At 41.5% G+C, this 16,387-nt stretch overlaps 1 protein-coding gene and 3 gene segments (V, D, J or C); 1 reads left to right on the forward strand and 3 right to left on the reverse strand.

Moving 5' to 3' along the window:
- The window catches only part of LOC122329698, a 610,329-nt gene that overhangs the window by 46,582 nt on the left and 547,360 nt on the right, over nt 1-16,387 (reverse strand).
- Nucleotides 1-16,387, reverse strand: part of LOC122329697 — a 601,685-nt gene that overhangs the window by 40,356 nt on the left and 544,942 nt on the right.
- The window catches only part of LOC122329696, a 603,783-nt gene that overhangs the window by 37,838 nt on the left and 549,558 nt on the right, over nt 1-16,387 (forward strand).
- Nucleotides 3,221-13,189, reverse strand: lrrc4bb (leucine rich repeat containing 4Bb). Of its 3 annotated transcripts, none has more exons than XM_043226116.1 (5): nt 12,683-13,189; nt 12,504-12,580; nt 10,065-10,182; nt 9,672-9,942; nt 3,221-9,061 (listed from the first exon to the last, which is right to left on the reverse strand). In XM_043226116.1, the coding sequence occupies exons 4-5, from the start codon at nt 9,912-9,914 to the stop codon at nt 7,130-7,132; spliced, it is 2,175 nt and encodes a 724-aa protein (XP_043082051.1). In that variant the 5' UTR covers nt 9,915-9,942; nt 10,065-10,182; nt 12,504-12,580; nt 12,683-13,189; the 3' UTR covers nt 3,221-7,129. The 3 variants fall into 3 exon arrangements, with proteins under 3 accessions (XP_043082051.1, XP_043082050.1, XP_043082049.1); XM_043226115.1 differs by having other exon boundaries at nt 10,049-10,182; XM_043226114.1 differs by having other exon boundaries at nt 10,058-10,182; nt 12,683-13,188.

A 16,387-nucleotide genomic window follows, 5' to 3' on the forward strand; every position in this document is an offset into this window, starting at 1 on the left:
TAAAAGTAGCGGTTTACCCAAATGTTGCTGATTTAAAAAGATATTAATTGACTTGTTTTAATGGCCACGCATATTGCTTTAAAATGAGACGATGTGAAAATGTGGTTTTGTAATTGGGATATGGGTTTTTGCCTATTTTTTACACAGTTTGAAATTCGAAAGCCCAATAAAACTATGTATGAAAAACGCAGAAACATATAAAAATGAATGCTGTCAAGCGAATAATTGCCTCCAAATTATTTTTATTATGTACTCATGCGTAAATGTATTTAAGAAAACATCAAAAAAATATGTTACGTTTATTTAAATAAGAAGGTAAATTTAAATGCATGTACATATTTCCTAAGCATATGCTGTGTGTGAGTGTGTGTATATAAGCGTAAGCAATGCACGCAATACACACGCACATATTATGTAAACAAAAAAAACTTTATTTTGGACACGATTAATCATTTGACAGCACTAATAAAAATAAAGTGTTTATTTGATGCATTCAAGGATTTTCATCCCTTAAAATATATATTATGTTTAGTCTATTGTAGGATATTTTGACATTTGTTGATATATATATAATTATTCTGGTTCCCAAGTTTTTTTCCTCAAAATTAGTTTATATATATATATAATTTAATTAAATTTTTTTTTCTTTTTGCCTAAAATATTTAGCATATTTGGGGAATTTACATTTGTGACATTTAAGGACATTTAACCCTAAAAAATTATAATATTTACTAAAAATGAATAATAATTATATTTAGTTTGTTTTAGGGTATTTTAACATGACGCATATACACACATATATACATAATCATGCACATAGATGATAGACAGACAGACAAATAGATAGATAGATAGATAGATAGATAGATAGATAGATAGATAGATAGATAGATAGATAGATAGATAGATGGATGGATGGATGGATGGATGGATGGATGGATGGATGGATGGATATGTATGTGTTCCCAGTTCCATGTTTATATAATCGTAATATTAATTGCCAAACACTGAGAGCAAGAAAATGTTTAAAAAATACATGAAATAATAATCATAATAAAAACAAACCTTTCAGTTTGACTTGGCCAATTTACTGTATTAATTTGCATAAATCATTGCATGCAGTTGTGCTCAGCCACTTGGTGCTGCTGAGGCAATGCTGTAAGACCATCACCATAGTTTCTGCAGGTTTCCATGGCAACTGAGCCACTATATATCAGCCGAGATGGAGGGGAGACGAGCGGAGGAGAGGAGAGGAGCAGAGAGGTGAGCTCTGGAAAGCAAAGGGGAGGGGAAAGCCAATGAGGGGAGCGGAGGGGAGAGTCAGACAGCAGGGAAAAGGAGGAAAAAAAACACTGGCATGTCTTCAGAGACAATAAATACATGCATGTTAGAAAGAGAGAGAGAGAGCGGGCTATTTTCAGACCCTGGTTGTCATGGAAACAGAGGCCTCGCAACTGATGCAGACCTTCAATGCTCACAGATGCTCGAATCTGATTAACAACAACTGCTGATAACTATCCCTATATATCAAACGTAACAAGCCGACATGAAGACGGTGACCTCTAGAAACACTACGCAGGCACTACAGACGGTATAGAGACGCGGGCAAACGCGTCTGTCTGTCTGACGGCGCCGTGAGAGGGACACCAGACAGTGGAAAAATACAGTAAAGCATACAGTCAGTCGGCGAGCGGCATCGATGCAGATGATTTCCAAGAGCCAAAGCGCTATATGCTGATGCTCCATCACTTGATTAGCAGCTCCCCCTCACTCACTCACTCCTCTCTGAAGGACAGAGGGTTTCCCACATTTCACAGTTGCTATGGAAACGCTGCAGCCAGAACAGGGAGTGTATGCAGGAAGTGTGTGGCGTTTAGGTGAGGCCGCAATCCAACCAACCAAGATTTCCCACATACACTGTTCAAGAGTACTCAGTGGCTACCGGGTAAAAGTTTGGATTTTTAGTGCTTCTGAAAAGCCACACATCTGCCTCCGATTGATTAGAAATACAGTAATATTACTGCAATTGTGAATAACTGCTCCTGTTATCAAAGCAGACATTTCAGCATCATTACTCACGAGTCTTTAGTGTCACACGGTTCTTCAGAAATCGTTCTAATACTCTTCTCTACTTTTCTGATTATTGTTTGGTTTTTTTTGGTTGAAAACACACAGTTTTTGCGGAAATGGCACGTTTGGGGTGAGTAAGATTTAATCATACGAAAAACAATGAAATGGCATTAAACTGATCAAACATGGCAGTAAAGACATTTATGAGACATTTACACAAAATTTGAAGTTAAAAAAAGATCCCATTTCAAATAAATGTGGTTCTTGGGAACTTTATATTGATCAAATAATTCTGAAAAATAAAATTTGTCTCCACAAAAAAAAAAAAAAAAATTGGGCATCATCAGGAATGATTTTGAGCAAATCAGCTGATTAGAATGATTTCTGAAGACACAGAAATAAATTATGTTACAATATATGCACACAGAAAACATTTCAAATTGTAATAATATTTACTTTTTTTTAAATTAAATCCAGCCTCTGTGAGCGTAAGAGACTTCTTTCAGAAATGTTAAAGACATTTTAACTATCGCAAACTTTTGACCTGTGATGTACGTCATCTTCTGCCACTGAATATTCTTAAGCTGTTCATTTCACAGCAGCCCTCTCACATGAAATGGTTTACACTTGAATGATTGGCTCGTATATAGATTTGTGGATACAAGCAAGTGTGTTTTACTTTAATGACTCTATATTATGTGCGTTACTGAAAATCTTGCAAGGTCACGATAACATTAGTTGAATGCAAATCATAAAGTTAGGACACCAAAGTATTTTCTTATTCACTCAGGTTTTTGTAACGGGAAAAAAATATCAGTGCTTATTTTAAGGACTTCTTTTCACTTGTATGATAAATAATTGAGCTCAGTGTCCAACATGTAATCTGGCTATTAAATAAAACATTTGAGAACCACTGATTTAATCCTTCTCAGAAAGACAGACTGAATATCAACAGCGAAATCTCACATTTTCCAACCTTCCACCAGACCATTGCTAAATTAGACCACACCTCCTCTAAGAAACCCCGCCCTCAGCACGCACACAGCATTACTGATTGGCTATTAAAAAAAAATGCACAGGCCACACCCCTTGTCTTACGAAATGTCTTGTTCACAATACTTTTTAAAAAGTCGAACATAAAGACACGCAGTCAGAGTTCTAAAGCCAAAAATGACAATTTTTTATTGATAAAGAGCATCTGTGTAGCGAATGGCATAGTGCAGAGGCTCACACGCACAGTTAAGCATTTGCCACAACCTTTGACCCGGAACTGCTGGCCAATCAACTAGCTCTCCACAGCCGAACCACACAGTATCAACAGAGAAAAGAAAGCAAATAAACTAAAAATACTCAGTACAAATAAATAGCTAAACTGATGAAGAACAGATCTTAATGGAACAGAGCCTGCTTCCAGGTACTGTTTCAGTTTATTTTTTTAATGCAAAAAGATGATTTTTTTTTTTTTTTTTTTTTTTTTTTTTGAGGAGTGTGTTGTTGTAAAGATAGAGATACAGAGAAACATACGAGTGAATCTCAAAAAAATGGCCAAAAACTGGTTAAGTTTCAGCACAAAATTGTATTATTCTGCCTGTTTTTCGTTTTTTCATCAGCGGTGACATTTCATCAGAATAAAACTGCAAGAGAAAATCCTTTTCAAAATTGTAAAATAAAAATGCTCTATGTACTCTAATGCTAATTTATTTATATTACTTTTTGTACTATACACAGAAAGGAGAATCTGCAATACAATTTGAAAATTACAAAAATAAAAAAAAAAAATATCCATAAAGCACTAGCTGTAAAATTAGCTTTATCATAAAATGAAATGTCACAAAGATAAAAAAACAACAACTTAATGCTTCAAAAACCGGGATTATTTTTCTGTGGGATTATTTTTAAAGTGGCCCGTTTTCATGAGATTCACACATAAATAGAGGGAAAGAGAAATGCAGATAGTTCCAAAAAGCTTCGTTCTGTTTCAAATCCTGAAGAACACGTGTTCTGCTAATGGTAAGTCAAAAAATAGAGAATATTTACATCTTTAGATTATATACATGGCAATACATGAACACATGGTCAATGTGAGAAGGTGATCGAGACAGAGAGACGGAGAGCGAGAGACCCACCACATTAAGAGTCTACAGTGATGATACCGCTTCATTTAATAGTCATAATACAATCTTTCTGTGCTGATTCAGAAACAGCTTCAACACGGGTCTCAGCCCCAGTGTCTTCGTCTCACAACCAGTGAAATCAGCTTAGAGCAGCTTTCGAAAATGGGGAAAGGTTTAGATGAATTGTCTCTCAGTAGCCGTAAGGGTAATGTGATTTTGCTGGCCGCAGAGAGGATGCATAGATGAGAAGAACAACCTGCTACGGGACGACACACATCTGAACGCTGACTGATTCACCGCCTCATGATCTTGGGCAGGTAAGCATTTGGCCGTTTGACGTTTCACAAGTTTACTCATATAATAGAAAAAGAGGTATGGAAAGGCTCAAATGCGAGTCTGACTCAAGCAAAGACTCCATTTGTGGCTTTTAGTCGATGTATGTTTGCTATATGCTGGTGTACTTATAAAAAAAATTAAAAAAAAGAAGAAAAAATCTCCAAAATGATCAGATACATGTGCATTTAAAAAACTTCAGTTGTTCTCTTTCAGGAAAATAAACCGATGCGCTCAGTTTCATGTCCAATGAAATACTTTAAGAATGAAAATCTTCTTCATGCAGCAAATCAAGGCTTGTTTCATGAAGCTTTGAAATTATACGCGTGTTTTGCCAAAATCGTTTAGTTTGCTAACGTTAAATAGATCTGGATCCGAGATGAATGCAAAAACGCACACCTCAAAATTTGCACGTTTCTGTCTTTTCTGGCGTCGAGGACACAAAGCGAGGCACGGAGGATGCGTTCCTCACATTAACTAACCTTTTACTTATGTGATACTGACGTAATTTTGATCTACCTATGTTCCGCATCAGCAGATAGGGTCAGGTGCTACAATAAGCTTTTAAGAGCATTTCCTGGCAATGATGTTGTTGCTAAGCAACTCCACTGGATATTCAAACACAATCAGCCTTCATACTGTAGGGAGAAATATGTAAAGCAATGAAAGCAGCAGAAAAAATATATATATTTGCCCTGTGTTTCCATTATGAAGACTAGCAGGGAGACATTTGAAGGACTGGTGGGATATAATGGTAAACTATGTATAGCACTTGTGTCCTCAATCACTGAATGAATGCAGAAAACAACTGCCCGGTTTGATTTAAGAAAGTTCCCAGCATTTAAAAAAAGGACGAATCAATTTTAACACCAACAATCTGATAAAAGATGATGAATTGGAAATTAAAAAACCGAATAAAGTTTAATGCAGCAATTACAATAATACACGCATGTGTACTCTACTCCAATTAATGGCACATTGCACATTGTTATTATACAACTTCAAAGCCATTCAAGGATGAATAGAACGCTTTATGTAGTCAGCAGTTGTCGTATGGCTCCCACGAAGGACCTGTCAGTCCGCGAATCTCTTCAAAGAAAATACTCTCTGAAAGTGAGGCATACAAGTTTCCCCCCAAATGGATGGCTAACGTTAAATTTTAAGCGGCTCAAGAGCGGTATTATTCCCATTCCCTGAACCCTGATTCCCAAACCCAGCGATTTGGTCTATAAACAGTATACTTGAAAATCTTTACATTAGATTACATGTCATATTGCAAAATCTTTCATCAGAAAAATCTGGACATTTTCACAATGTCTTTCATTCTCTCTCTGTTAAAAATCTAAAATTTTTCATGTCAGCGAAATCCCCTGTGCTGCGTTTCCCAGTGTATGTCAAAGCTTTAATACAGCTTATTTTAAAGTCAACATGAACTCAAAATGGACGCCGTTTACGTTAACACACATTCCGTATTGTGCACGAGTCATCTGTGCACGTTATGCCGAGTAAAAAAAAAATATCTTCGGAATCTTTTATCAAAATGTAACCTGCTCCACCTCTGAAATGATTTTCCGGCTCAGCTACTGTGACAATCCCTCTCGACTGCTTTTCACGATCCAATCAATTCCTGAAGAATAGAGTCAAGTCCCGCCCTGCGTCCATTGAACATCCTCATACTACAGAAGTTAAATGTTGCGTTTCATGTTGACTTTAAGTCCAGACACGTTCTGCACACATCGAATGCCAGTGAAATAGCCCTTACACACTGCTGTTACTCTTCAATTCAGGCGTTAAGACAAACATATGACACTCAAGATCTCTTCGAACGCAGATATGCACAGAGAGTTTGCACTACGGCAGCCGGTACTGTGGTACCTTTGCTGAGGACAGCAGCCAAGTACTCTTATTGTTCACATGGAAAGGCTTCTTCCCTCTGCCCTCTCCTCTAGGTACGATGAAAGTGTATGTCACCCTGAAACTGGTGTCTTTTAGAGTTCAGATTTCTGAGCTTATGAACTGATCCTCACTTGTGCTAGATTCAGAATGTCATCATGACGCAGAGTGAACATGAGCATGTGTTCTGGATCACAGCAGTTTAAGTCTTTATTTTTGAATTAGTCTCAGTTAATACCGTCCCTTACACACACACTCACATACACACACACACACACACACACACACAGGTACACTACCTACCGAGGTGAGTATGATGAATAATGATGTCAACCTCCGGGAAGTGTAAATGTGTGTATGCTTTTATACAGGTCTGTTAGCTGCTGTACATCAGTGTGTGTACTCGGTGTCGCTGGACTGTGGCAAACCAACACTTAAGTAATTACACTACTTTAATATAGACTATATTTTTTTATACGTGGACACAACTCATAAGAACTGCAAAAAAGACGCTTGCTTTGGCACGTATGTACTCAACAGCGCCATGTCCACTTCTTCAGTAAAAGCCTGTCTCTCTGTTCAGCGAACGGAATATTCCATAGAATCTGTCGGAAAGGGACGGAGTTCCAAAAGTCAAAGACCGCAGAGACTCGACAGTCACACTGGCGTGAAAACCAGTCTACTTCCCTTTCTGCGTATGCACGTGTATGCGAGGGTAATCAGATCTGGGTCTCCTGAACGCTCTCCTTGGAGCCATTCGATAGCAACAGGGGCTCAGTCTGCATGTTGGGAACGTGACTAAGGCCTTTCAGAGTTCCATGGAAGGTCATCGCCATTGGGATGGGAATTGGCAGAGGAGGTGAGGTTGAGCCAGGGTTGGAGGGGTCACCGGAAGTCCCCATTTTCATGGTCGAAGCCTGGTTTTGGGAGGACGGGTTGGGTTTGTTGTTAAGCATTCCAGAGGCCATGTTCAAGCCTAGCACGTTGTTGTTAAAGTGATGCGATTTATAGTAGTGGTTAAGGTGGTCCACTTGCCCAACGCTCGGCAGAGTCATGATCTCAGGGTCATGATTCCTTGGACTCTGTCCGCTTCCTACAATGGAACCTGCTCCTGTGTGGACGGTGCTCCCTCCCGTGATGCCGCTAGCTCCACCGGCAGATCCGATCTCATCCTCGACGTTGATGATCTCTATGGCACGTGCCGGGCCGTGGTGTTTGTGCAGTTGGTGCTGCTTGCGAAGCTTGTAGAAGACGACCAGCATCACGGCCGCCATGAAGGTGATGGCCACAAAGCAGCCGATGATGATCTTGGTCGTCTTCATTACGCCTTCAATGCCCGTCACGTTGGCGACGTCTGTGATGGAGACCGTGAAAGGGCGATCGGGTGCACGAGTGGCTCGAGGCGACAAGGAGGACAGCATCGAGCCAGTTGGACCTGCCGATGCAGATGCAGCCGTCGGGCCTGGAAAACTGATAAACGTCTCGTTGACGAACTGCCGTGCCGAATCGTGGCCATCTTGCCCAGTCTCTACGGTCTCAACAGTAACAGTTGTGAAGTAGCTGTAGCCATTGCCTGGGTCAGATGCAGAGACGTTTAACACAGCAGTCGCTGTGGTGTTGCCAGCAGAGTTGGTGACCATACAGGTGTAGGGTCCGGTGTCTTGCATGGTCACGTTGGTGAAATTCAGGGTTCCATCATGCAGGACCGAGATCCGAACCTTGTACGCTCCATGCGTCATCAAGGTTCCATTGGGGGTCAACCAGTTAACAGAAGTCATGGATGTCCCAGTGCGGCATTTCAGCTCCGCTGCCATTCCCTCCGTCACGTTCAGGTCAGTGGGTGGCTCCACAATCACAGGTGCGTAGCACGTGAAGTCTCGCTGGTCAAGATCACCAATGTACCTGCCTTTAGTACCAGGTGGGGCATGGCAACGGGCACAACAAGTGGAGTTATCAGGCACGGTTTCTTTAAGCCACCAGCTCAGCCACAGAACGTCGCAGTTGCAAACCCAAGGGTTGTGGTTCAGATGGACACGCTCTAACTGCTGCAGTGGAGTGAAGAGATCGTGGGGCAGCGAATGCAGAGAGTTGTGAGACAGATTGAGCTCCTCCAGGTTCTTGAGGTCATCGAAGGCATTCCTCTCAATGACGGAGATCCGAGAGTGCATGAGCCATAGTTTGCGTAGAGCCACCAGGCCTTGGAAAGATCCAGGACGCACCACTCCCAGCTGGTTTCCAGACAGCTCCAGTTCCTCTAGCCTCACGAGAGGCGTCAAGTTGGGTACATCCTTAAGCCCGCACATGCCAAGATTCAGGAAACGTAGATTCAGCAACCCTTCGAAAGCGGCCTCCGAGATGAAACTGAGTTTGCGCAGTTCGCCAAGGTCTAGCCGTCGCAGCGACGGCACGCGGTGGAAGGCATATGCCGGGAGTGTCTCTATGGGGTTGTTCCTTAGCCAGAGTTCACGTAGCTTGCTCAGGTACTCGAACGCCTGTGATGGTACCAGTGGTAGTCTGTTGTCAAAAAGCTCCAGGGTGATAAGATTGGGAAGGCCATTGAAAGCTCCCACTTCTATCTGGCGAATCTGGTTCTTAGACAACTGTAAGATCTCCAGGTGATTTAGGTGCTTGAAGGTGTCTGACCTGATCACCTGCAGAAAAAGAGAGGAAGAGAATATAGTGAGTTTTAACAGCCTACATATTAAGGAACTGGGTTACTGCATCTCTATTCTAAAAGGTTTGCTTGTTCTGCAGCAGTATGAGCAATTAAGATCGCCCGTATGGCTTTGTGTTAGTATGCATACGCAGGAAAGTTGCATATTTGTTATTTGTAGTATGTGTGTATGCGTGACCATGTGTCACTCTGTGATCGACTTAAGATGACTGGTTTACAGTGCTAACTAGTTTGTTGACCAAGTATCTTTAGCAATGGGGCTCTGAAATCATTGCAAGTTATGAAAATTTGCATTACATTTTTTGAATAGAAATAACAATGTGGCAGTTAATATCTTGGGTACTTGCATAATCACCACTGGTTGATTGGTTTTAAGTTCTGCACCCCAGTGAAATGCTTAACTTTTGGAACAACTTTTTAGGGAGATGTCAGGAGTAAACTGGTCTATAATTGATTCAATATAATTAATTTGTTGCATGGTTGTATCTATATGATTTCAGTTGTAATTTTTGGATAGAAGGATGCGGTTATGTCGCGTTCTACTAGAAAATGTCCTATCGACCTATTTAAGGTATCAAGGAGGTTACCTGTATGGAGTTCTCCTGGAGGTTGAGGTATCGAGTATTGGACGAGATACTCTGTGGAACTTCATTTAAGCCTTTTCTGGTACAGATCACTCTACTGGCTTGATTGGAACAGCTACAGGGAGCAGGGCAGGCGGGACTGGCTGCGGCCAATCTAGGTCCAAGGAGGTGTGGCCACAACAAGAGTTGGACCAACCAGATGAGGGGGGAGGGGCTGAAAAAGCCTGTTACAATAGCAGCCTGCATGGCAACTGAGTCATGTCCTGCCCCTTTCCTAAAATTAAAAAAAGGCAAACAGTGAGTGCCAAACACCCAGAGAACTTCTTAAATGGAAGTGTATTTTCATTGATGACATCCACAAAACAAGAGATAGAATTAACTTTTTTTACGATTAACTTGTGGAATCAGGTATCTTGTGGCATCAAAGTGTAATCCACACAGTTGTCAACAGCACTGGATGCTGCTATGGGAGTCTTCTGCTCAGAATCATCACAGTCAGCACTGGCCTTGCTTACTGGAAGAAAATACACGGGAGGGGGAACGAGAGAGAAAGAGGACGAGAGAGGTCAAAAACCGCATATATGTACAGCTTATCGTATTTCATATAGCTAAGGGTGTGAGGGTCAGTACATCAGCAAACTAAAAACTCTGACCTGTGCAATTAAATGTTGTGACCTCTAGCCCAACCGGAGTAGAATTTAATTTCAGTTAATTTCCGCTATTTTTCCTGCTTATTTTAGTACTTTTGAACCTTGAGTGGGTAGTCATAATAGTCAAAAAAAAATGTCTCGCCCATGCAAAATGCACCTTCCAGATCTTGATTGGTCTGGCCTTGCTTTTTAATGTTTATTTAACTAGCGGTTTGGACTGGTTGAAGGCTACAGGTTGTCAAATCTGCAAATAAGCTTTCTTTACTAAATGTGCATACATTCGTGTTATTATCAACATTAAAATTGATTACTAGAGAGAAAAATGCTAATATACAATAATACAGTATTCACATTGTTACTTGGAAACAGACATTCATTACAAAGTGATGAGTGTGTGCAACCACTGTGCATATGAGCTCTACAAATGAAGAGGAAAACAACTCTCATGTCTGAACACTGATGTTTACGATGAATAAATACAGAATAATGCTGATATCAAATGACCCATGACGAATGCTGGGTGACAGTAATGCAACAGCAGCAGAATTTGTTTGTATAAACAGCCTTACAACTAAACATTTAGGCAGAATGGTGTTTTAGCATATTCTAACAGATGATAAATATGCAAGAACGTCAGTAAATACTGCTTATATTTAAATAGATGATGCTAAATAATGCATTTTTTTTTATTAAGTTCTACAAAAAATGTTAAAATAGGTCTGGATTTAGATGTAAATGGGGCAATAAGACCCTTCTTATAGGGTGAGACCTTCTGCTGGTAATTTTTCCAAACCAAAGGTCATCAAACATGTTTACAGTCACCACAATACACCGATTATAATCGTTGAAAAATATCCCAAGAAAAATGCTTACATGATATTTGAAATGATTCGGTTTTGGTGTTATAATGCAAACACAGTAACAATTTGAGAACACAAGTGAATGTTTTACATGCAATGCAATATATATATATATATATATATATATATATATATATATATATATATATATATATATATATATATATATAAATGTCAAAAAACGCTGTACATGACCAAAATTGGGCGCAATAAAACATCCTACAAACCCCTGGCACAAGAAAAAAAAATATTTACACGCACTTTGAAATAATCAGGGTTTTTTCTAAACCATTTTGACATCAAAGTGTAATCAGGCATGCGCAGAACACATGCGCACACTAAAGCTTTCGGAACACCGGTGAGGGTGTTTACATGCGGATCGAGGTAATCAGGAAAAAAAAACCGTGTAAATATTTTTTTCGTGTAAATATTTAAAGCCGTGCAAATAAAAAAAAGCAAGAGTATGACCTTTAGCTGATAACAGAACACTTACCAAATAAAACCAGAGTAGGACAGTGCGTGCAAATAACAGCTGGAATAATACATTTTTAAACTAACAAAATCATACGGAATTATAAATAAGATGGTCTCGTAATTTGGCTTTAACATCTTTGTCCAACACACGCAGGCGCCTCTCGCTCGTGTGTGAGTGTGTGTGTGTGTGTGTGTGTCACAGGTGCGGTGGTGCAGCTTCACTGTAACCATGACAACGCTAAATTGATTTGCAGATGCTGGGTGTCGGAATCCGGTTGGGTGGCGGCGCTCTGTTTGCACTACGGCTTCGTTAAAACCAGCCACAGGCCATAAAAAAAAATAGAGGGACGCACAAATTAAACATCTATTTCGTAAGCCGTTATATTGATTGTTAATTAACCTTCGCAAGGCGTCCGACGCGGCGATCTCCACCGTGACAGACCGCGTCCGCAGTGGGTCACTCGCTCTTATATGAGAGAAAATCGGTGCATCTGAATGCGTTAGTGACTGCGGCGTCTTAACGGAGACCGTCGTACGCGCGTGAAATACACAAGTGAGGCCCTGACACACACACACACACACACACACACACACACACACACACACACACACAGGCGCGCTCGCTCGCTCCCTCGAAGACGCGCAACAAAATGGCACACGGTGTCTGTGTAATTCACGGATAATGAGAAAGAAAAATGCAAATCAAGCCCAGCCGTCCTTTACATCGCCAACCGGCCAAAATCGCCCCGATTCCAAACGGCCAGATCCGTTTCTATAAATAAATGTCGAAATAAATAAATAAACGCAGCTAAATAAATAAATAAAACGAACGCTGGATGAAAAGACCTTACCGTTCTCCTCTCACGCATCCATCGCATCGTCCGGATCCTCTTCTAATGAACCACACACACCGTAACCATGTGGAAACCTATTAAATCAAACCAATGCGCGTCAATCACTCGGCGTGAACTGTGATCAAACGCAATTCACGGCATTCGATATCGCGCATCTGATCAAACGCATATCGTACCTTTTCCTTTCTCCTCGACGGATCTTCTTCCAATGGTTTTTTTTTTTTCCTTCCCCCCGTTGATTCGGCGTCTCTCTGAGATCCGGAGCGCGTCGGTGCGCGCCGACACGGTGAATAACGGTGAATGTATAGTTAACAGATCATACCACCGCCGGAACAAAAACGACGCGATCGCTCGCCGTAAAGTGTGAAAATCGAATGTAATTTGATTATCCGGGGTACGGGGCGCGCAGACCTACTGGCGCATTTTTCTAAGTGTATGCAGGCAGATCGTGCGCGTCGTGGCCGTAGAGAGGGACGGATGCTGCACCCAGCGCAACATCTTACGTAAAGTCCGTAGCGACGGTCCTGAATACAGCGACCAGCTGAAGAACGGACCACTGAGACATGCACAAAACACACCTGCTGAAGCCGTGCGTTCAAGCATCCATCCTGGCTCTCATCTACAGACTTAGACTAGGCTGATGGTTTATGGTGGATCCTACCGAAGCTCAGCATAGCCTGCAGATTTAAGATGGCAATGCTGTTTGTCTGTGGCTGTGGTTCAGAGTTCACTCTGGACATTACATCATTACCTTATCTTAGCTAAATGGTTATATTAACCAAAGCATGAAACTGGTTGGAATTAATTGCATAAGCAAAAATGAAAAAAATGACAACGGTCGATTGAACCCCGTTTATGCAAGTGAACCCGTATTTAATCTCAAATGGGTGACAGTTGCATGCATCTTGCATAGTTCGCGTCCAGTGCTTTTTTTTCCCCTAACAACGTACAAATTCATGCCAGATTGCAGACTCTCGACGTTCCAGTAAAATCGGGTTGATTCTGTAATAGCAGCTAATGTTTGTGGCATAAACAGCGTTTGAAAGTACAATTTTACACACTGTCCATCACACTGTTATACTGTATTTTACGCTTCATTCTAAAGTGACTTACATTGCATTTCAAGTTGTTTTTATGCATTCCCTGGGAATCGAACCCGTAACCTTGACGTCGCCAGCACTGTACCTCACAGACTATTAACAGGAGCTCGAGCGTGACCCCGCTATTTAATTTTGCGGGCCAAGCTAACGCTGTGATTCAGACGGGGCAGGATAAATATCACTTTCAAGGAAGGAACATTTAGTTCACCGAGTGTCTTTAGAAAGCAACAGCATTTTGACATGAAACGCAAACGCGTCTCATCCGCAGAATTGCGGCCCGTAATGATCCTCCCTTTGAAAAGCGCTCATCTAAATCACGTTTTGTAACTTGAGCTACATATAAACAGCATTTATATTTGTTGATTGTCGTCATTAGATGTCGATATCTATGGGTTTGTGACAGAAAGCAAAGTCATTTAAGCTCTAGAGTTTTTAATCAGCGGTCGGTGAAAGTCCTGCCTGTGGACAGACATAAAAGCAGGTCATTTTTTTTGTAAACACACACACACACACACACACACACACACACACACGCATATATATATACATTAAAACTCCTAAATGCAGATCTTATATTTCTAAACATGCCACATGAATAGTCAGGCCATTAATGATGTACATGAGTTCGTTTCTCCAACAGATTTAGAGAAAGGTCACTGCAGTGAATGGGTGCCGTCAGAATGTGTCCAAAAACATCACAATAATCCACAAGTTAGAAACAAACCCATCATTATAATGCTTTAACTGAACTTCTGGCTAAAAGACAAATCCTCTATCCACAATAATTCTTTCTAAAAGGCATCTCTGCCTCTTGATATAAATCTAGGCAAGGTCTTGTGGACATTAGGTCTTATTCTGGGCTCTTTTGTACAATGGGTTACTTCTGGATGTTAAAGGTATTTCGAATACGATTAGTTTTAGTTTAAAAGCTAAAAGCTGGCCCTTAAGTAGGTCGTTTTCTTTATGAATCTGTATTATGTATGCGGTTATTTGTGAGTGCTGAATTTTACAGTAATTGTTGTATTTTTAATGCATTGCACTTTATCAAGCAGTTTAACTTTATCGAGTCATCCTTGACCAGTTGAGCATATCCGCTACTTTCTGTCTGATAAAAAGAAAGAAAGATCTGAATCAGGAGAGAACTCTGCACGGATCAAGCACCGTTTACAAGCCCAAACAGCTCTGGACAAATACATTGTGGATTTTGATATTAGAGGACAACAGAGGGTGGATTTACAGACAGCAGATTGATGGATTTATCTCTTAGCTTTTGAGATAAATCCATCCACGCAAGCTTTGGTCTTCTCAAGATGTTAACTGACGGACTGGAGCGGTGTGGATCACCGCGATGCGTTCTGACGGCACCCATTCACTTCAGAGCGTCCGCCGGCGAGCGATCACGCGCCGCTACAGTACATTTCTCCAAATCTGTCCTGACGAAGAAACGAACTCACCCGCGTCCCGCCTGGCCCGAGGGGGGAGTATATTTTCAGCAAAGTAAAGTTTTGGGTGAGCTACATCTCTGGATGGCACGGGTAGCGGTTCGAGTCATTAAGCGAAGTTATTTTTAAAACATTACCGGGAGAGCCAGGAATGAGAAATGCATCGTCGGAACTCATTAGGCAGGCCCTAAAAAGCATGCACAAATACGTATTCGCTGATGCTCGGCCGCGCAAACTCGGTTTCGGGCACCGATTTGTTTTAAAATGCACCGCGCTTTTCGGCGGCGCGGTATCATTGCGGTCCCTGCTAAAGGTTGAAGACCGCTAGCAACGCTGATTCTCTCGGTATAGGAATACATGAATAAACAGGCCGTCTTGAACAGATCTGGCTGTCGTGATAGCGCTCGGCCTGCATGTTTAACATGCTTGTGGTAGTTAGTTCATATTAGCGGCCCTGTTTGATCTCTCCTCCGGTTCCGTGTTGAACTCTGTCTGCGTCCCACACACTTGTGTCCTCCAGTATGTATTATGACTTAATGATAAGTCATCTCTCTCTCTCTCTCTCTCTCTCTCTCTCTCTCATCCCCCTCCCATTAAGAATCCAGTCACACAGTGGTGCAGTGGATATTCTGCCTTCCCTCGCCTCACTCGTTCCGTACAACACGCACAGACGCGCACACACAAATATAAACAAACAAACAATAAACGACTCCCCCGTTCCGCGCCGGCTATATCGCTCCCTCTCGTTTAAGGCCAAACTTGAGCTGTGTCATCAGTTTTGTTGACGTCTCAAACTCATCTGTCGCGCGGCGGCTTTCTGTTTTCAATGTCACGGCCGCGCGGATGTGATCCCGGCTTCGTTTTTCTCCCGGCGCATTTGTGCGTCAGAACCCCGAGGCCTATTGTGTGCGTTTTCTTCTCTGTGAGGCGGCCGATGTGGGTTCTCGTGCATGTATGTGCGCGCGCTCATGAGGAGGACTGTGTCTGTGTGTTGTGAATGAGTTCTCTGTATCCGCCTCAGCGAAACGCGATGTGCTTCTGTTACTAATACCGACGCGGCGGCCTGCTAGCTTACGTACGGACATGCTAGCTTAGCTCGACCGTCACAAACTGCTAGGCAAACAACGCCAATTAACCATGGTCTTGTAGTTTGACCATATTTGTCGCAAAACTGTGGCAAAAACATTTTACTGTAATTAAACCATGGTTAATCTTCTTAAAGGTTGCATGCCCAGAGTATATGCTTTTCACGTCTAAAATGCAAGACATGCATCTCGTTATTTCGCAAGTAAAGTTGGTTTTTTGGTTCACAAATAGTATCAAAGAAAGGTAACATAAC

The sequence above is a fragment of the Puntigrus tetrazona genome, chromosome 24 (genome assembly GCF_018831695.1).
Source record: "Puntigrus tetrazona isolate hp1 chromosome 24, ASM1883169v1, whole genome shotgun sequence".
In the NCBI taxonomy this organism is placed as follows: domain Eukaryota; kingdom Metazoa; phylum Chordata; class Actinopteri; order Cypriniformes; family Cyprinidae; genus Puntigrus; species Puntigrus tetrazona.